Here is a 23,408-nt window from a genome sequence, read left to right as displayed (position 1 = left end):
TTGTATTTTAGTAGGGTCTTAATATCGAAACTTCTTGAACATGATAATTCTATTAATCGAATAGCATTATTTGTTTCTTGGAGCGCTAACTCAGTTGCAGATGTATGTTTCTTTGTCTTTGTAAATTGTTTATGTATGAGATCTAGAATACCTTTGAATTTCTAAATCAGCCTTTCTTGAATGAAGTTTTTGTAGCTAGTATCTCCTTTTTCTTGTATACAGAGTAAGTACTCAGCTATTACTTGATCATTGTTTATTCCAGCTATAATGTTAGAAATTCCACAATTATCAACTTTCAGGAAAAGATTTCCTTGTTCACGACCTTAACATCTCTTAAATATTCTGCTGCTCTTGATTGTTAAAGGCTTCGAAAACTCGTGATGAAGAACATATTCATCGTCTTCATTAAAGCTACAAAACTGTCTCAAAAAGTATGTTATGTTTTCTTTCTCATGTTTGATAAGATTTGTTACGGCTTCATTTCGTCTGGTTACTCCGATGATACCTCCATATTCCTTGTTTAGCTTCTTGTAGTGTTGCTCTAATGCTTCATTCAATGCAAACACTGTTAAATCTATTGTTAATATGTTGAACTGTGAAATGACCGTTCTTAACCTCATTATAGATCAAAGGGTGTTCTTGTTCTAGTTTTAAGCAATCATGGTAATATAGAGTACACCACCGTGCATAATTTGTTCTGTCAAATGAGAAGAAAAGCGGTAAACACTCTCTTAGGCTGCACACATGAAAGTCCCAGTTATTTTCTCGGTCATCTCGAATTAAGTCTCGGAGAAGAGGAGCCAGTGTTGAGACAAACTGCTCCCAATAAGCAAACATTTCACTTCCCTGTGCTCCACTTTCTCTAAATGTCTCAAGATCCATTCTGATGGCACTCAGGTTTTCGATTTAGATAAACTTCGTTCTTCGTACACTGATAACTGTATGCGTTTAACTGTTAAGAACAATTCGGAATACTTCGATATATTAATCTGTTCCATGAACACCTTCCACTCCAATGTTTCCATTACTTCACAATACATTCCTATTGCTCAAACTCCCCTGCTACTATGGTTTCCTTTTAAATCGCTTTCAGCAGTGTTTGGACCCATGATTTCAGTCTGAGCAAGAGTTTCCAAAGCTCCACACTCCTTGAGGTATAGACCAATACAAGCAAGGACGACTTTTTGAAGACGAAATCCTCCAAGACCAAGAAATATGTTGGAAAAAGTTTCGGGTTCAGGGACCTGGATTTCTTTAGCTATATGATATACTCCTTCGTCACACCAGACTGAACTCTCTTCAACATTTAACTGGTGCAAGATATCTTAGAAATTACACATAGTTTTATAAATAGAGTCATACTGAGTTGCAGGATAGAGTAGAATGGGAGTGTATCCAGTAATGGTCCTGTGAGATAAATGTCCAGACAGTGCACTCGTAAAAGCGTTTCTGGAGGGAATCTCAACTTCCTGAGGGAAATTTGCTTGAGGTACGTTGGACCTTTTTAAGAAATCTTAAAAGAAATAATATCTCTGCCTGGCTGTTTTATTTCATTTGCTGTAATTAGGTCACTGCTAGGAACGAAAGTACTGAGGATACTTCACCTTGGTTTTGGCTTTGTGTAGTACAATTGTTCATGGGCATCTATATCTTTAGTGAGAGTTCGTGAAGCGACATCAATGGCAATTTCTATGGACTATTAGGTTCTTCTAACAAGACATTAAGTTAATCATCATGATGATCTTGAAACAAGACAAGTACTGTGTCATGAGTCCAATCCATTCCAGAAAATGTAGCTTCTTCTCTTTCGAAATTATCCATAGCACTTCGAACAGGAATAACTGGTTTAATTGATTGTGGTAGGGGAATACGATCTCCTTCAGTCCTAATAATAGCCCTGTTTACTAGCATTTGATCTTGACGTAGTACATTATCATTACTGCAGCATACTCAATGACGGTTGAATATGGTGATGAGAGTTCTGGATCTATTTAAATGGTGTATTGCTTTGAGCATTAGCGATATGTAACGATGTTTTTTTTTTTTAAGCTAATGTGTATTCAAAAATAAGACATCTGAAATGAGGTATCACATCTACGTTGAGTACTTGATGATGCCTTGTAACCAAAGGAAGCACTTTGAAATATAAACCGTATTTAATCTTTCTTTCGTAAATTTTGAACTATTCGGTCAATATGTTATATTCAATAAATTTAGAGTAACAACCAGTATTTTATAAGGAAGAAAATTCTATATCACTTATCTTTAAACCACTTTATTGACGGCTTCGACGCTAACCTCGACTTTTGGTCATAGCCATTCTCCATTTGAAAGAAACGGACTTCTTGTCCAATCATTTAATTAGTTTTTAGAATGAAATAAGTTAGATTATGTAATTCATCTATAACTGCAGAACAGATAATGCTAATAATAATAATAGAAATATAGCTGTTACCGTTAGAATTAGCTACGGTCGTAACTTTATTGCCAACTAGTTACTGCATCGTTGCAATTTCGTGTGGTAGTGGTGAATTTCAGAATTAAGGCAAGGGATCTAAACGGCACAAGACCTAAAATTTAGGTCTAGTGCCTATATTTTTAGGTCTTATGCCGTTTGGTCTTATGAATGTTAACCTTTTGATCCATATTTTTCTCGTGTTCTTATCTCAAGGACAACAATAAAAAGATACCTTTTCTCCGGTCTTTTGTGCCTCTATCGCATTGCTTTTACAAATTGCGATACCACAGATTATTTCGGCCATTATTTACGACATATACTACATGCATAAATACAAATAAATTGAGTCCCTTACCCAAAATAGTGTCACTCTGCCACTCAAATAAAACAGTCACTCATTCACCACTCTCATAAATCTATTGCAATTCGGACTACTTTCTAAACACAAAGTTCAATCAAAGAACGTTTCTTCGTCTTAAAATAAATTTTGGCTAATTGATAAGTAAAGACAAAATAAAACAGACTACAAAATGGCACTTTAGATGTTCCTCACTAAAGCAAAGTTTGCCCTTGAAGTTCATCTGCTAGAAAAAGACGGGAAAGCTTTGCATTCTTGATGAACAGGAGAGTACTTGCCTGCCATGTGGTGGACAAAAATTACTATATAAACTTCTGTGGATAGACCTTGGCCCTCACATGTTATAGCATTTTTTTTCAAATATGTACACAAAACGCCTAACAAATAGGTGACAATGAAGAAATTCAAATCATTTATTGCATTTCTCCTAAGTTATTTTGTATGGGTACAGGCACATAGCCAAGGAGTGGAAACAAAAATAAACGAGAAAAAGAAGAATCAGCGTTGAAAATATCAATAAAAGCTACAGTAAGGGTTTGCTTAGCCTTTTTTATGCGGAGTTTTGTGTGGATGAAACTGAGGGGCGGGGGTCAAATTAAAAATCGACATTATAATTGGAGCATTCCGAATTCCATCTAGCTCCATGCTAACCTATGGACTACAAATGACGATCGATAAACCAGTTCGATCAGATAGACTCTTAGGTGGAACTTAAGAAATGCCCCCAATCACCAATAATATGAACATGACAACTTAGATTCCAGTTACAGTTGTTAAAGAAATTTTCAATTTCGCGGCAACACTACTCCATTTTATAGGATGTGTTTACTGCCGAAAGAGATCTCGTTGCTATCCTTGACGGCATTAAACGAAGATAAGGAAAAGAAGAAGAACCAAGTTCGAACGATCTCGGAACAATGGGCCATATGCAGAGTCGTTCTGACGCTTGCTTAGTGCCATACTAAAGAGTTCGACTGACATATGTTTCCTGCAGTAGTATACTGACATATGTTTCCTGCTTTAGTATGACGCTAATCATACGTCAAAACGATTCTGCATAAGAAAGTATATCTTTTTCAGTACTTTTTAAAAATATTCTTTTACTCGAAATTTCTTCATAGTTTGTTATTAAGATACTTACTAACATATCCTCATTTCATTGTTCTAACAAACCAATAAAGGGTATGTTGCCAGCAAAATTACTTTAGATGGATCAAGCCCCTGGTATGTAACCACAGTATTTCGTGTCACGCCACCCCTCCCCATTATAAAATCCTGGCTAAACGACTGTATGTTGCCAGTAGGGATGCGTACGAGACGAGTCGAGACAGGATTTTCCTGACAAAATTCGAGTTGAGACACGGTTCTTCCAATAGAGAAACATATATTTCTCGAGTCGAGATCACTGTTACAGCACATTTTCGAGACGAGACAGCCACAAATCTTGTCTCGTGCGCATCCCTAGGTGCCAGTAAAATAGTTTAGAATGATCGAGCCCCTGGTGTGATAACCATAGTATGTCGTCTCGAAGCCCCCCATTACGAAATTCTGACTACGTGCCTGATGGATATATAATGATACAAGGTATTAAAGATGACGTACAGGATTTCAGGGATTACAATCAAAACAAGATCCAAAAATAGTTTTATGAACTCTCATTTACAATGAAATAAGAAAGAAACGAAATACTCACATTTAAAGGAAAGAGGCAGGAGCAAAACAGAAGGCCTGCATAGAAGTGCTAGCGTAGGAAGCAGATGGGTCAGCGACGGTGGGTATACACATAAATGAGGATAGTGGAGAAATATTTGATATAGCAAAAACTCATGCCTTGCGTATGCTACAGCTTTGCATCATTTCCATGACCACTTTATACAATTCACACATGCGCACCGACTACGTGGGTGCTCTGTTGCTCCGGCACCCACAGGATTTTTAGTTTGGAACCGGGTGTGAACACGTTTCTCTTGCGTTTAACTCAGCCGTGTTACCGACTGAGGTAGGACACCCCCTACTTATCCTTATAGTACCGGCATATTTTACTTTATCCAGCACAGCTCTTTATGACAGTGTTCATAAAAGATTTTTAACTAAAAATAATCAAACATCGAGACTTCCCTAAAAGCATATTGGTTTACATGTCTCGCCACTTGGACCTCCTTCGTGGCTAAGCAGTTAACATACGCGCCTTTGTTGTGGGATACCTGTTTTCAATTCCCGGCGGGGGCCTTGGGTTTGGATTCCACGTTAATCAGTAGGTCCCGTCTCATATAGCCTCGCTGCTGAAAGGGACGTGAAACTCAAAATCAATCCAATTTAACTCAACGTCTCGTCATTGGTATTGTAACATTCCTTTTTAGATAGGAGCTCGTTACTCGGTACGGGTCTCCCACCGGTGAAGTCCCGCCACATTTGAGAAACAATATATATATTTTCAAATTAAGAATAGTTACTACAAACCCTAAGCACCTCCATATGATCAGCTTAAATATAAATACCATATAACCTTCTCCAAAATTAGGACAATCGCAAATCCATAAAAAGGTCAAGGATTTTAATATTTGTTTCGTTAAGTAATAAGTCAATGATTTAGGAAGCACTTCTTTATAACAAAATCAATCGACATTACAAATTTCTTTACAAGTCATTAAACTCGCTGGTACTCATTGGACACATTAAATCAAATGCAAGTGAAATTAATATGAGTCCCAGCAAATCTCAACTTAATCGTGTTCTTCGACAACCAAAAAGATTTGGATAATTGTACCGAGTTTTCAAATATACGTATATACATATATCGAATACAGGAAGTTATAAGTATGGTTAACACACAACTGTGTATATCCCATTTAATCAAACAGATTAGTTTCCATTAGAACATATATGAATTTGATTTAAATTTAAGAAAATTATTATACAACTCACCAGATTATTAAGTAAATAACAATCCACACTTTGGAATGTCAAAGTGAATTCACTTGTAATATACACACAACTCTAATAGAATAATTTACTAATTTTCGACAAATAGAGCTTACTATTTCAAGATTTCACCGAGTACATTTCCAGCACACATCTGATGAGCATAACTCAAGTGCTGGGTGAAGTATCAACACTCGCCACTAGAGGCGCTATATTCAAAATTTGACAAACGAAACTAGGTTATCGAAGGCTCGAAATAGAATGAATTTATATAATATCTTACAAGTTTTTTTTTGTAACTAACAGAGTGACATGTTACAGTATGCACCCACATAAATTTTGGAAAGTCGGCACCGTTGTCTCCACATAGTACTCACTTCATTATGTCTTCCTCATGTAATATTACATGATAAAGAGCATACTTCGCAATTCGTTTTTCTACCTTACTATGCATGTGAGAGGTATGATCACGATATATTTTAATTACTTATAAAACCTGTTGTAAAATCGAGTAATATATTCTGCCCCTGATTTTACAAATTTATGTTCCTGTAGAATAAAAGCGTATTTTCATGCAAGCGTCCGTTCCGCTCTTTGCTTGTGATGTGGTTGAACACCCAACTGAGAAAGTTGTTTTGAATACCCAATTGAGAAAGTTGTTTAAGCAACGTCTTACGGACGCTTGCATGAAAATCTGCCCTTAGATAGCATAGGTGCATTCGCCATGTTGAATAACTTTAGGAACGCTTAACCCTTTTGTGTATAAATACGTGCGTATAGTGTTATTTCAATAAGATTCTACGCAGATACCCTAGAAAAGACAGTTATGCATCTTTACTAGTATTATACTCATCAATTGAGTACAGATTTACAATATGCGTGCAAACATATATCATAAATCTGTTAGCAACAAAAGCACGAACTATCCTGTTTAGTATGTCATACAAGCAGGATTTATATTCATTGGGTTTTAAGGAATTGCGATGCTGGTAGGCTTGCAATGAGTGAATCCGTAAGGAGCAGGCACGGTGGATATACTAATAAACCAGGTTTTCCTTAAAAACTATAGTCACTGCAAATAAAAGTTTTTCCCTTCCATAACAAGTTTCTGATAGCTCTTAAATTTTGCTTGAGTTTGTTTTGGTGTTTGTAGATCATCCTCGTTAATTAATCTATTATTCACAAGTCCACTGTCTCGTACAATCAGTTCGATAGAGCGCTACGTAAATAATATAAATAGTGTTTATCTTACCTGAGAGGGGTGCAATAATGGAGAAATTCAGGGGACAAAATAAGATGAGTTAAACACGGAATCATCTGTAAGGAAACGATGGTAAGTAAATGCACAGTGTTAACTTATGAATACTTCCTCAACCAGATACAAATCTTGCTTATAGTGACTACCAAGAACAGGTTGCTGCGTATTGTTTGCCTAAATAATAGTTCTTATGGCCCAGTTTGCCTGTCTGAACGCAATTATTTGGTCATGTGCCAGGAAGATAAGTATGCAGAATGTCTTAGAGAATCACTTAAAGCAACATAACTAGATTATATTTTTCTACTTTGATGACCTAGGCTATTGTAAACTTGCACCTATGTGTATGCAATATTATACAAGACAAGTAATACAATGATACATTCTTATCCGACATATATGCACTTCCCCTAAAGATGCATGGCATATGACATAAAAACAACACCCGCTCATGCCATGTTGACGCTATGCTACTCACCCGCCTTTTCCCGCCCGGATTATAAAACTCACCACTGCGTTAAGAAACAAAATTCACTGGTTTTTAAAAGAGTACCTAGTAAAAGTAGAAAATTGCTAATGGTATAAAGGATTTTGCAGAAACGAATTCTCTAAATATGTGTGTGTGCTGGGTTATATTGAATCTACACGAATCAGGTAATGTATAACAATGTAGAAAAAAATAAATTCAAGACCTATAAAAGTGTCATTTAAAGTTGCGGATATAAATCAATGGAAAAATGTTTTTGCAAACTGATATGGTTTTCAAATACTTGCTCCAATTCTCTACAAATCAATACGAGAAGAATGAAAAATGGTTTTAAGAAATTTGAAAGTAAGGAACGAAAGGATTTCTACATCTCGCACATAAACATCAGCGCAAATCTGTCTTCAACATTGGGGGGGGGGGCGGATAAGATCGTTTCCATATATATATATATATATATATATATATATATATATATATATATATATATATATATATATATATATATATATATATATATATATATATATATATATATATAAGCGATGTTCAAAATATTTATTAAGTTGAAAACAATGCTGTGGAGGATCAGGGGAGCAGAATTGTCTTCAGTAGCGTATTTAGGGGGCTATCGGGCTCAAGCTCCCCCCGAAATAAATTTGTTAGTATTTAGCATTCCACGTACAACAATAATCCTTCTTACCATTTCTAAGAATGTCATTGACTTTTCATTTTCTTATGCTCTTTGTTTAGAAATAATACTGTATTTGTCAAATTTCATTCCATGTAAGAACTGCGTCCTTTTGTTCTTTCTCTCGTCCTTTCTACTTTTCTGTTTCTTTTTCTTGATGTTACTTTCTTTTATTTCACCTATCATACTTTATCGACCGTTGTCAGTTCTAATTCAAGTCGGCCGTCATCAGTAACACCAAAACTAAGAGAAGTTGATAAGAGAAACTGGTATTCCACGCCAACTTGCGCGGATATCAACATGACGGGACTTATGTTATTATATCAAAGGGAAAATTGTATCGTTCAGTTATTTGTAAAAGAAGGAAATGTTTGAATTAAAGAAAATCAAAACGGGGGAACAATTAGCCCGGTAAGTTAGGTAGGCCAAGAGGATGCTTCCTTTTTCTTGTATGAACAGAATTAAGGGTTAGATTCACTCGCAAATTTTTGTATCATATCATAGAGGATTTATCGGTCTGCAATTCTTGCCATTATAACTTCAATTTATGCATAAATTAAAATATATTTAATTCTCAAACTCAGGTAGGCAATTGACCACTTCCTTCCCTGTGTTGGGCATAGACCCTCGAAACAAAGTCCTAAATACACCAATGGTTGTCTTCATGGGAAATGGACAGATTTGAGGCTTATTCTAGGGAAGGGAGATGAAACTCATATTACGGTAGATGAATCTGAGGTGAACCTGTTGTAGAGTATATTATATATTAAGCGATGTAGATGAAGTAGTACTACAAATCAGTATTAGAAATCACTGCCGTGAACACATTCTGAAAACTGAATACATGTATGTTTATAATTGGCATATTTCTAATTAGGCATCTACAAAGATCCACCTTAAAATTGTTTTATAATAATATAACTCATGACTTCCCCCAAACTACGAAGAAAGAATATCAATTATGTATGACGCAACAATACCCTTATTTGAGCAAAATAATTATAATCTCAATAGCATTACAAGAATTCTTACAGAAATCTGACGCTTGTCGTATACTCTTTAGTTAACAGGTGTAACCTTAAGATTATGGAGAAAAATATTCCAGCAATTGAATTATTTTCTTTGCTTATGAAGAACCCTCTCTCAAAAGAAAAACTGGGACACGTGGAAATACGTAGGAACAAACCATGTTCGACCAGGAATGCATTCAACTAGCAGAGAAGAGAAAACATGCAAAATTACGTTGGCTACAAAATCCGAATGAAACAAGTACATAAAATTTCGTAAAATCAGGCGGGAAACTTTCAAAACTTTTAGAACAAAGAAACGCAATTTTTTGAAACCTAAAATTAAGGAACTTGAAGATAATAGTAAAAATAAAACATTCGGGATACGTATAAAGGGATCAACGAATTTAAGGAAGGCTATCAATCTAGTGTTTACATTAAAGAAAGCTAACGGAACAGTTCTCACTGATACAGATACCATTTTAAATAGATGGAAAGATTTCCTTGACGATTTATTTAACACGAAGCCAAAAACTAATGTGCGTGGAGAAAGAGAGATACACACCGTAGAACCGTATATTCCAGAACCCAACCGAATAGAAGTAAAAATCGCTATAATGAAATGAAAGAAACACAAATCTCCGGGTGTGGATGAAATTCCGGCTGAGTTAATTTTAGCTGGAGGCGAAAAATTGTGGAACAAGATACACAAACTCATCCTCGTTATCTGAAACAAGGAAGAATTGCCACAAGAGTGGAAAGAATCATCATTGTTCCAATCCACAAGAAAGGCGACAAAACTGACTGTAATAATTATCGAGGCATTTCTCTTCTGTCAACATTCTATAAAATCCTTACTTTCATTCCAAACATTCTATTAGAAAGATTGACCCCAACGCAGATGAAATTATTGGGAATATATGTGCGGATTTAGACGAAATCGATCAACTATCGACCAAATATTTACCATTCGCCAAATACTCGAAAAGAAGTGGGAATACAATACCCCGGTACATCAACTATTTATTGATTTTAGAAAGGCGTACGACTCGGTTAGGAGAGAAACATTATACATCGTTCCTACAGAATTTGGTATACCGAAAAAGCTAATTAGATTAATTAAGATATGTTTAAATGAATCCCAAAGTAGTCCGGGTAGGAAAATTTTTGTCCACGAGCTTTCAAGTCGAGAATGGCCTGAAACAAGGAGATGCGTTGTCGCCAATATTATTCAACTTTGTCCTGGAATATGCTATAAGGAAAATCAAAGATAGCAACCAGAGCCTAGAGTTGAACGGTATTCACCAGGTTATGGCATATGCTGATGATGTAAATTTAATAGGGGATGATCTTATTAAACGCTTGCAGAAACATGGGTTTAGTTTAGAAGTAAATGCTGAGAAAACTAAATAATTGAAGTACGTCGGGATCGTAATACGGCAAATTATAAATTCGTTAAAATATTAAATAATACTTTTGATAAAGTGGATACTTTCAAATATCTAGGATTAATATTAACAGACGAAAAACATATTCATGAAGAAATTAAATGTCGACTAAAAATAGGGAATTCGTGTTATTATTCAGTTCAAAATTTCTTGTCGTCGCGAATTCTGTCGAGGAATTTGAAGCTTAAAATATATAAAATGATAACCATGTCTGTTGTTCTATATGGTTCCGAAACATAGTCGCTTACTCTGAGGGAAGAATATGGACTCAAAGTATTTGAGAACAAGATCCTGAGACGAATATTCGGACCCAAGAGGAACGGGAATGGAGAATGGCGGAAACTTCATAACGAAGAACTTCATAATTTATACGGATTACCAAACATGTTAGGGTCATCAAGTCTAGGAGGCTTAGGTGGACAGGTCATGTAGCTAGGATGGAAGAAAGAAGAAACACTTTCAAAGTCTTGACTGAAAGACCAATCGAAAAACGACCATTAGGAAGACCAAGGCGCATGTGGGAGAACAATATTAAGATGAATCTCTCAGGAATAGGAACACAAAGTAGACACTGGATCCAGTTGGCTAAGGATAGAAGTCAGTGGAGAGCTTTTGTGAACGTGGCATTGAACCTCTGGGTTCCATAGGCCATAGAGTTAGTTAGCTTACGAAGCATGAGTAGATGTTTAGGCTGATACTACAAATAGATGAAATGCGCATTTACTGAAAAGATGAGTTCTACTGACATTGGGTAGTCTATATACTCTTCTTGTGATTGGGCCTAGAGGAGAGGAGGAGATAAGAATTCACATCAGGTTACGCCATGCACCTCCATTTTCATTAAAATTGGAAAAGCCAAGAGAAACCAACTTTATCTCACTTTCCTCTGTGGCAGTCGGACACAAATCATCACACTTATCTGGAAAAAGCACTTTTCAAATCGGATTATTGGGAGAGATTCCAGTTTCAATGTTGGGGGGACATGTCCCCCATTTCCCCGGAATTTGTGCCCGTACCTACAGCTGAGACAACTTTCCAGCATGAGGAGAGGGTCATATCCTCCTCTGGCATATATTGCAATTTGTGCCCAAGTAGCGGAAGTGGAATTAATGCATATTGATGAGACTACTAAACGCACTACAGCACGAAGTTTAGTTTGAAATACCTCAGAATAAGTTTCTTCTTCTTCTTCTTCTCCTTCTTCTTCTTTTAAGAAAATGGAAAAGCCAAGATAAATTAATTTCACCTTACATTCCTTCGTGGCCGTCGGACACAAATCATCACACTTATCCCAAAAAGCACTTTTCACGTCAGATTATTGGGGGGACAATCCCCCCAGGTCCAAGATTGGAGGGACATGTCCCCCTCGCCCCCCGGGATTTGCGCCAGTGCACATAAACATATAAAGACTCCTATCCACAAAGTGGCTGCTGTGTCATTATTAATGTAAGATCCATTTACTCTGTTGCTGAACAACAAGGAGAGGTAACTGGTGGTGGCAGTATAATTTTGTGCGATTAGTAGTTTAGTTTAACAGTACGATTAACCAGTATGAAGCAGAGATGTCGAAACTCAAGAACCGAGGCCTCGGGAGCCCGAGAATCACCTTCAATTGAGGTTAGCCTTGAAGCCCATTCTCCCATTCAACAACAAAATTGCATATCTTCAGGTTTGGCCGAAATACATTTATTGCAAGCACACAAATTATATGATAAGTCCAACATCAACTGACAAAAGCAGGAAGCCACATCTAACATATAAAAGAAGATACATCTTTCAGTTTAACGTCCCACAATTATGCCCTTTAGGCTGACGAAGATGATGGTTAAAGCAAGTGATTGACGATGGAACAATTGGTTGAATGAGAAACTGGGAGGAAACGGGATTATCCCGAGAAAACCTACGGACACAATGTTGTTCACCACTAACTTATTTGACCGGGGATCGAACCAGGGATCTCATGCACCACAGGTAAGCACTTTACCACTGAGCTACCATGCCCCCTAACGTATAAAAGAGAAATTAATCTTTTGTGTAGTCGAATCATGGGAAAGCGGCTGACCAATGGTTTTAAATTAATTGTATTATATAGTTCTCAGGTATCTCGAACTAGTATTTTATTACATTACTTGGATCAAACTGCATATCCCGAAGGAAAGATCATAATTTATGCGACAAAAAAATGTATCTCGTGAGCCCGTCATGTTAGGAAGATGAAATTCTGTATAAAATATTATTAAAATTCCCGTTTTAAGAGGGAAAGAGCGGAACTTTTCTATATGAATAAAAATGGAAAGTAAGAATGTTTCACTGTTGTATCGAATTTGATTATATTTGATACACGGGTGGAGCATGGCTTAATTTAGGATTTTATCACAAGGTGTGGTGGGTAGCGGTGGGAAGAGTTTATATTTTTATCACTACAATTTAATTTAAATAAGTTTCTTAAGGAAAGGAGAAAGAGATACATTTCTGGTCACAAGAAATTAACCAAATTGCAATTCGAGCTGTACTTCATTTTTTAAAAGGAGAAAAGGACTAACTATAAAAGTTGCAACGAAGGAAATTTGTGGTGTCGAGAACAAAGTAGTACTGGATCGATCGACAGCTACCCTTTGGTTCAAAAAATTTACTTCGGGTGATCTAAGCCTCGCGGACAAGCTCCGCAAGGCTAGACCTGCGATAGACATGAACGGCCCTCTGCAAGATGCTGTGAGTGCTGAACCATAATCGAGTACACGCGTGTTAGCAAGAGTAGTTGAGACATACAAATCGACAATAAACGGTCTATTGCATTACATGGATTAGTTCAATAAACAGTTCCGACAAAGTCCCCATGAGCTGACAGAGGAGTAGGCCCTGCGTAGAGTGCCAATTTGCCAGACTTTGTTAAAAAGAACCTCGAGATCCTCATTTCTGGAGGAGAATTGTGACAGAAGATGAGAAGTACTTTAAAAAAAAAGAAAACTGACACATGTAAACAGTGGGCGAAAAAAGGACAGGAAGCCCACACATGCTGGAATATTGACGAGATAATTCATTTTGAGTTTGTTCCAGAGGGTCGTGGAAGAAAATTTGAAACAACAATAGAGAATCGCATTTAAAAAAAAACTTTGGTCTCGATACGTCGAACTGTATGGCCTCTAGGTGAGTAAATATCAGGACGAACATGCGGAGAGATGTCGAACAATCACTTTTTCCATATCTGTGGTCATGAAACGTGTAAATCTATTAAAATATTAGAGCTCCCTCGTGGCTAAGAGGTCAGCGTACGCGCCTTTGACGCGGGAGACCCGGGTTCAATTCCCGGCTGGAGCTCATGTGGTTCGGATTCCACGTTAATCAGTAGGTCCACGTCTCATATAGCCTCGCTGCTAAAAGGGACGCTAAACTAAAAATCAATCAATCAATCTATTAAAATATCGAATTCAATTTTTATTAACGATCACTATACTTTCCTCTATCCTACAGTCACTCGATAGTGAATAGCATTTTACTATTTGCAAACGATTCATCATAAATTATTATCAAAATCCTAACTTTCAAAATACTATAAACAATTGTATTAGACACAAATGTATTACTTGATTAAAGTATTCACGTTTATTGTTGTGATTAATTTTAACAATTACATAAATGCGTTACCTCAGAGAGGCTTAAGGTTGATTTCGAGTGGATTGTCTGAAGCATCGGTGAAGACGAAAAAGCGATAAATAAATTGTACAAGATGTTTAGAGTTCCTAGGGAAGTTGTGCCCCGCTTCCCGCTAAGTCGGAATCAACCAACTGAAAGACTTGGAGGTGGTAGGAATTTTATTATTAACCATCAAAATGATTGGGAAGTATTACCGAGAAGCTATCCAACCAGCTTCCGTGAATGGCGTTCACATTTGCCACAAACGACACCATACAGTTGTCCACAATATTTACCACCACCAGAGACCACGGTAGTGCGTAAACCAATACCCAATTGTGGAGGACTCTACGTCCAAAGATACCCCGATGGGAAAAAAGGATTTCCGCCAAGAAAACGAGGGAAAAAGAAGAAAAAGACTGTAGTAATTGAAGAAATAAGCCAATCTGATAGCTCCAGTTTGACTATTGTAGCAACTGAAGATCTAAGAGATAAGTTATTAGGTTCAAGCAACTTGCCACATGATGTTAAAATTGCACGTAAGAGCAGACCTTATGGCGAAGAAAGAAGTAGAACAACAATAAAACCGTTCCAATCTTCTTCAAGAAGAATTATTATTAACTGTTATACTTCGTTACTATCAAATTGCGACGAGAGAGACTGGCTGGAGTCATGTGAAATATTTGTAAATTTACAGCAAAAATACTCTGTAAAAAAAACTCGCCTATATCCTTCGAATGTTAGTCTTAATTAAACCTCAATTGCTGCTGCTTCCTGTAACACCTAAAAAGGAAAGACTTCATAGCAGGGATAGGGCTAGAGAAATAGGCATAATTCAGAATAATATTAAACCTATGTCTGTTTTGCCAGTAGCTTACGAAAACTCAATTCATTTGTCTCTTCTTGAAAGCAAGTTTGGGACTATTGATGTGTTGCCTGAAGAAGCTAACCAGAAGCAGACTAGCCTGAAGCCTGAACCTACTGCTAGCCAGAAGCAGAAACCAAATTTAAGAATGCTCTGAAACAAAAACAATTTTTGCTATGCATTTATCATTTCGAGATTCTCGTGAGCTAGCACGATCAGCTTTTATAATGATAAAGAAAGTAAACATTGCAAGTACTTCTGGAAGCATTACTTTGAATGACGTTTTCGCAGGCAGGAAACAAACCAGAAGAAAACCCGGACGAAGACATGGACTTGAGCTTTGTTCTTCTATTCAATGTAGATCATCTGTTATAATGTATCGTTTTTTGTCTTACGCAACAAGGAAGAATTCAAACGTAACCATTCATGATATATTGGAATCTGACCCACCTATGGATACTGCCCTAACAAAAACGAGTTATGATTCAGGCACCAGCGAGTGTTCCAGAGAGTTATCAATTTCTGATTTTTGGTCATATCGTTTAGGCTTCAATATGGGAGACAATACAAAAAAAAATAAGTAAATGCAAAAATAGCAATGAACTAGAAGTGAAACTATTTCCAGACAACTATTTTATTACACCACGTCGAAATGTTAACTCTGTGGGATGTCAGATAGGTGCCACATTTTATGATTATCATACCACTGCATCTCAAGTGGAATTGTCAGTTGAAGAAAGTAATTCACGCACTGTTGCTTGCCAAATAAGTCACTCAGCTTATGGTTTTAATTCAACAGCGTCCCAGGTGGAATTGCCATTTAAGGCAAGTGAACCAGGATTATCAGTTTCAGTTCAAACTGAAAACCACATGACTATAGCTTATAATTCGTTAAGTGAAGATCAAAACACAAACGAAACTTTCTTCAAGCAGGTAGGTGATGAAACTGATGAGGAACGTTATAATCCAGATAAAGAATTTGGGATATTAAAGGCAATATCATCCATTTCTTCGAAAGTTCGAAAAGAAATAAGTCAACTCGAAAGTGATTATAAAAAGTATTTAGTTGAACAATACAAGCAAAGGCTTCGAAAAGCATTTCGATGCGCAAGAGTTGGAAAGGATTGGTGGTACTTCGTACAAAAAGCAGAGAAGTTGAGTAATGAACTAAATAAAGAGGTTCCATTATTCTCAACGTTTGATCAAACCTTTTGGATCCACTTGGCTTCTACGTATTTAACTGAGAAGCAGAAAATAAAACTGTTGAAGAAAATTTATAAAGAAGCTAGAAGCAAAGCTAAATACAAAATTCGTGATTCTTTGAGACTTGCCAAAGTCAATCACAAAAGTTGCGCCTTAAGTTTTCTTCACTGTATATCGAAACTGTGTTGCCTGCCTACTTAAAACGCAAAATTAGAAACATTTCATGCATAAGAAGAGGAAGAAACGAGACTTAAGTAGACAAATGTCAAATATATTTTTTTCGGGAGCGCTTGAATCAAAGGATTCTTGAAGAAATTACAAAGTTAAAAAAAATGTTTTTACTATACTAGATAAATTGAATCAACTTTTGGATACATTAAATAAAGATTAATCATCCAATCCATAAAATAAAGTACTGAAACCTGATGAATACCCAAGACTTCAAGCTAATGAACCAGCTAAGATTGCTGATAAAAGTAAATTATCTTCTCCAATATTCAGAGGCTAATACTTGATAAAATGAAAATCGTCCAAAACCTTTCTTGCGGTCCAGAGGCAGAATAGTCACTGCTCATACAATAGCCCATGTAGGGTTGTAACCAAAGCACAATCTTCTCGACGGTGTTTTCTAATAAACAATACGAGTTCATTTCGAGCAATGAAATTAAGAAAAGATATTCTAGAAGCCTTTAATCGTATAAACCTTTAGATAAATGGAATCAACTTTTGGATGCATTAAATAAACATTAGTCATCCAATCCATAAAATAAAGTACTGAAACCCGATGAATACCCAAGACTTCAAGCTAATGAACCAGCTAAGATGGCTGATAAAAGTAAATTATCTTCTCCAATATTCAGAGGCTAATCTATATATATAAAAGAGAACGCACAAATCCTTTGTTCCCTCATCACGCTAATACGGCTGAACCAATTTCTTTCATTTTTGGGGGGTTATTAGGATTTGGACCCTAGATGGTTTTTATCATATCACTTTAATTTTTAATTACCAGTGTCTTGAGATAATTGACCATTCAAGTGTCCATAACGTACAAATCCTTTGTTAGTTCATCATAGGTAAAAATAAACGTATTTATATGCAACCCGCATGACCGTGTCACTCGGCGGGTTAACATAAATGACAGGCGATATAATGTTAACATTTACTGCAATCTACTATGGTTTTTATCATATCACTTGAAAGCGAAAAAGTAAAAATTATCTAAGTAACAAAGTTTATTGCGTTCCGGGGTGACCGCAGCGAAGCGGGGCGGGTTAACATAAATGACAGGCGATATAATGTTAACATTTACTGCAATCTTCTATGGTTTTTATCATATCACTTGAAAGCGAAAAAGTAAAAATTATCTAAGTAACAACGTTTATTGCGTTCCGGGGTGACCGCAGCGAAGCGGGGTGAACGCTGCTAGTACTTGATAAAATGAAAATCGTGCAAAACCTTTCTTGCGGTCCAGAGGCATTTTATTTTAGAAGACTTTGAAATATAACTTTTTCTTTACGAAGTAAAAACTCCCATATCTTCCTCCACAATGTATGAACATGTTTTGCTTTTAATAACGAACGAAAGAAGTTATTAAGGTACACTAACCAAATCGCAAAGTGTATTTTACATAATAAATAAATATTTAATCTTTTCCTTTGTATTTCTGCTTTTTAAAATTTATTTTTTTAGACAGTTAGTTCTGTTAAAATGTAAAAAAGTTAAGGAAATTACAGTCACTGAAATAGGGCAGAATAGTCACTGCTCATACAACACCCCATGTAGGGTTGTGTCCACCAAACACTGTACTTTCAACTGGGTGTAATAATAATAATAATAATAATAATAATAATAATAATAATAATAATAATAATAATAATAATAATAATAATAAAACTTTGGTGGACAATCAAAAAGGGTCATGCACTGAAAGTTTCAATTTCATCTGGTAGATGACACCGTTGAAGATTTTATGTTATTTAACGGCAAGATGTACCTTACTTTTCTTACTCTGCTGCTTTTGCAATAAACAGAATTCAAAAATTCGCTTTCGCTAAAGACTTATCGTGTGAAGTAATGGACAAACGTAAGCCACTGTTCCCGTTAACATGCTAACAGATTGACTTCTCTAGCGAACTCGGGCGAGATATCTGCTCTAACTTTCTATTTAAAAAAATCGATTTCGTTCAAGAGTTATCGTGTGCACTAACGGATATATGTAAGTTATCAATACCGCTTAAGAGTTTAATGGATTGACTCCGCTATCGAACTCGGTGAGATAATTGATCTAGCTATTTATTGCAAAGAACAGAATTTAAAAATAATGCTTTTGTTTAAGAGTTATTGTGTGCAATAACGGACAAACATAAATCACTGTAACAAACATAAGCCCGTAAAGATGCCGAGCAGCATGTATAATTTTTCCTGCCTACGGTCTTCTCAATATGCATTGAGTGCTTACTGAATTGCGACACCTATCTAGTACTTTGTTGCTCCATCTTTCGCTCAGAGGACACCCCGGGCACGGCGTGACGTGGATTCTGGTAGTTGCTGATATATTTCTAAGGGAATCAAACACCATATATTCCTGATGGCATCCCCCAATAAGCCCACAGATGTCGGTGCTGGAATCATGGTACGAAGAGCTTGTTCCATAACATCCCATAAATGTTCTATAGGATTAAGGTTCAGTTTGTCATTGGGCCAATTCATATGCTACAGCTCCGTGGAATGTTCCTTAAGCCAAGCAAATACAGATGGTACCATGCATTCTCGTCTTGGAAAATGCCGTCTTCGTGTGGGTAGACGTGTTGCGTTGTAAGGTGTACGTGATCCTCAAACACATGGAGGTACACAACGGATATCTCGCTGGGGTCCATTCAAACCAACGGTCTTAATCCATGCCAACAGAACCATTACCAAACCATACAGACGTCCCCTCCTGCTTGTTCAGTACGCACCATGCACTACGGGTCCATAGCTTCATGCTATTGGCGCCAAACATGCATACGCCTTCCGAGAGGAGTAGCACAAACTATGATTTATCGGGCCAACACACCATTCTTTTAAATCATCTATAATCCAATTAGTGTGTTCCTGTGCCCAAGTGCGATGAGGTCGACGGTTACGAGTCGTAAGGAGTGGGTGACAAGTGGGTCGTCTGCTGTGGAACTTCATGCGTGACAATGTACACTGTATAGTTACACGGGATACGGGTGTTGTGCATCCACCATTGTATTGGTCACGTAATTCCCGAACACTGACGGTTCGTTTGGCTGTCACGAGCTGTGTGACGTTACGCTTACCTCACCTTTTGAACTTCGTCACGCGCCTGGAGTTCCGTCTCTTGGAGACCGTTACCCCATTTTCTTCCCACTCCTCGCACACCTTTACTACACAGGAACGAGCGCATCCGACTAGTATTGCAAACTGAGTTATTGGCGCACCTATTGCTCGGGTGCCTACAATCATATCCTATTGGAATGCTGAAAAATCCTGCCCACCTCCCACTAAAACAGTGTACTGTCTGCCAACATATAGCCTTGAGTGTGTTCTTTCTCTGCAATACTATCAGTCGGAGCGGTCATGTAATCAGCTGGACTGCTGCTCACACTTGCCTTTGTCGAGTGGTGGTCGCAATTCAGTGAGCACTCAGTGTAGTTTAATTATCGTACAGTAGGCATTGATGGTGTATTCCTCCATTAGTTACAATTTGCCTGTAGAATTTCAATATATTAAGTTTAAGGAAATTTCGTCGATACACGAGTTTGCATGCGCTTGCAATGATGATATTCTTCAAGAGCGGACTTACTTTTGTCTCTACTCGAAAGGTGGTTATGAAGGAAACGTATGCTTGGCGAAGAGCATTGACAACTTGGACGCAGTAGTTTACAGTTTCCTCCTGGAAATGAAACATGTCGTCACGATATGCGTTATACCACTGCGTGGTCTTGTTTCTATTTTTCACGTGCATAGAAATTGCACTATAAAACTTCACTTCAGGAAATGGTTCAATGTATGCTTGATGTTTCATCGTGTTGAAGAAATGCGGTAGTAACCTTTGGTTGCTGATAAATTAAATGTTATTGACAATTTGCTAAAGATCGTGGGTAGAACATTAAAGGAATGCATGATTATTCACAGTTAAAATTTTGGTCCCATTCAAATTGACTCGTGTTGTTGAACCATTGCATTCAATGTAAAATATCCATCGTAACCTTTTGCATTGTGTGCAAGGCAAATGATCCTATTTATATTTGGACGTCGTTCCCGCAAGTATAAATGAGAATCTTAAATTGGATAATGAGTGTCAATGGTATGTTATTTCTATCTAGGGAGACGTAACAAACTTGTGTAACCAGTAAATGTGGGACGTACACAATCATATTGTCATCAATGTTCTTGCCCTGCATCGCTTCAGTATCACAGAAAACGAGAATTGCTTTCTTTGCGTGCATGAAAGAGGGCATACCAGGTTTCATACGTTGCTGATCAGAATTCATGGAACATTGATATGACGCTGGAGCAATCTTCTTACATATGATGCAAAGTTTTCCATGCAGTTGTAGATGCGTTCACCAGTATGTACACCTTGTCTCAAAAAGGTTGAGCGCATTCTTTATTGCTGTTTCGAGGCAAATTTTTTCTGAGTCCAACTTCGGGTATCTCCTGAAAAAGGTAGACCAGGTTCGAACCTCGAAGCCAACCCTTGCAATCAAGAAAAAGTTTGCAGATGTGTTTTTCTTCTTTTGAATGTAATAAGACTTGTTACTAACTGAATAAAAAAGCAACATTGATTGAAATACTTAATGATACAATATTTCGAAACTTTGTATTAATGTCAGCACATGCTTGTTTGTCATTTTGCTGTCCCTACTTAATGGAACATTTAGATACGTAAACGAATCTTTCCGTATGTAAAAGAATGCTGAAAGTTAAGACATAGAACATAATTCTCAACTGAGTACTAAAATAAAAGTCAAAGTAGAACAAAAACAGCCTTTGCAGTGGATATGAATGTCATAATTATCTTAAATACTGCTATATATATCTAGGACTATCTTCCAAAGAGCGCTCGTGTTAGCTCAGTGGTAAGCCGTTGGATTTCAAATCGTAAGGTTGTGAGTTCGATTCCCATCTGGGTTAATGCTTTTTTCTATGAAATTCTATTTTCCGCAATGCATGAAAAATTGTATAAAATAATTACATTAAAATACGTCAGTTTTATATATATATATATATATATATATATATATATATATATATATATATATAACATATAATCATTGCAGAACATAGTGATTATTATGTTTAAAATGTAACAGGTGTTCACAGTACGTTGGTATTCTATATGTGAATGTTAAATACAAATTAAGAAAATAATATCATCGCAAGTAATAAATTATGTAGTGTATTTATTTGCAGCTATTTGTCATATGGAAGTTACTTCACAACATTCGTATTACAGCATGTCATTGATGTTCTTGACAAATTATCCGAGGCACAAAAAGAGGGTATAAACAGAGAATGCAAAGTCGGAACGCTCGCAAGAAATTCGTGAATCCCAAAGGTCACGTGAGCAGACTGGAATTGTTCTTATGAAGCATACCACAGCAGAAAGTCTTTACATTGAAGTTATCATACGCGTATCACTTTCATTATAACACATATTCTTAGGGGAAAGTAGGGGTCCGAATTTTTGCACAAAATTGAGTATCTTACAAGCCGTTCAACTTAGAGAGCTGAAATTCAGTATATAACTCTTTATTAAAAATAAACAGAACGTGTCCTGACATTTTTAAAAATGAGCGGGGGAGGATTTTCTATATATTGGAAATTGGTATTGTTTTGATTTGTAAAAATACTCGAAAACGATTTATATTAGTTGAGAAATAAATTGAGGAATGAAAACTACAGTCCTTTGCATTTTATACCGACTGTTTTTATTATAATAATTGCTGAAGCTGGTATTTAATATATGGAGCGTTCAGAGCATAAGGCAATCAAGCCATAAAGTTGTGAGAAAAATGGACATAAAATTTGTATTCCAAGCTTAATTACATGGGGCTTGGTGTGAGCGGTCCCGGGTTCGATTCCCGGTGGGGGCACTCGGTCGAAAAAGTGTAAAACGCTTTTTCAGGCCAGCCATTCTGAATGAGGTTTTCCTGGGTTTTCCTCATTCACACCAGGCAAATGCCGGAGTGATACCTAACTTATAGGTCCCAGGCCGCTTCCTTCCTTTCCCAATCCTTTCTTCCTTCCCTTTCCCCGGATTGTGTGCCGAGAGACGCCATCCCTCAAAACGTGAAGGGCTAAGTGGCCTTAGATGCCGAAAGCCCAGAAATCTAAACCCTAAATCCTAAAATTCTTAATTGCATGGCCACTTTAAATTATACGGCATGCTTAATTATATGGAAAACTAGTTTTTCTTTCTTTTTTTGAGTTGGTCTACTATATTTTGATTTGATACTTTCAAATTTCATCCTGTTTTGTACTGAAATGTATCTGTAAGCCAAGAAAGAAATAATTATGATGATAAATTTAAATTCATCTTAATTTAGGTGAGAAACCATTGTATATCGTAAAAGTCAGATCTACCGGTATTGTAACACAGCGGTGCTTGAGCGATTGACGGTAGGAACTCAAACTCCGATAAGTGATAATTTCACAATCTTCGTTTTATTTCAAATGTAACCTCTTTAGTCAATGGAGAGAAGGACATGGATCATGGTTCAGAATTGATGACGATGAGTTTTGGTGGGTCGGAGTTGGTCACATTGGTTCAGAGTGGTTCATAGTTGGTGATGGGTCCATTCTGTATTCTACCATTAATTTCATAATTCACAATCACCCTGTCCTTTAGCTTAAAGACACAATCGTGGAACGTAGAATTTAATATTAGTGATGCAATAAATCCATAATGGGGCAATTCTAGTTTTACCTTGATGCATTATACTTTTGCAATGATAAGACAAGTGTTTACCTCTTCTGGGTAGTTTCACAGTTTCACATTTCTAGAGGTGGTCACGGAGTTTTCAATGAATGATTTATTACCATCTTGAACGCTTGCTATTTTGCTCAAGTT

At 36.7% G+C, this 23,408-nt stretch overlaps 1 protein-coding gene across 2 annotated transcripts in view; it reads right to left on the bottom strand.

Moving 5' to 3' along the window:
• Positions 1-23,408, bottom strand: part of LOC145664558 (carboxypeptidase B-like) — a 98,533-nt gene that overhangs the window by 65,370 nt on the left and 9,755 nt on the right. The window contains exon 1 of one of the 2 annotated variants that reach the window (XM_081731326.1): positions 6,991-7,409. The exons of the other annotated variant lie outside the window; for it this stretch is intronic. Within the exon in view, the coding sequence (XP_081587452.1) occupies positions 6,991-7,055 (65 nt within the window). The 5' untranslated portion in view covers positions 7,056-7,409. Of the gene's footprint in view, positions 1-6,990; positions 7,410-23,408 lie in introns of those variants that run through there. 2 annotated transcript variants of the gene reach the window in all.

The sequence above is a fragment of the Thermobia domestica genome, chromosome 11, assembly GCF_964235325.1.
Source record: "Thermobia domestica chromosome 11, izTheDome1.hap1.1, whole genome shotgun sequence".
Classification (NCBI taxonomy): Eukaryota; Metazoa; Arthropoda; class Insecta; order Zygentoma; family Lepismatidae; genus Thermobia; species Thermobia domestica.
This window is presented reverse-complemented; position numbering and strand designations above follow the sequence as displayed.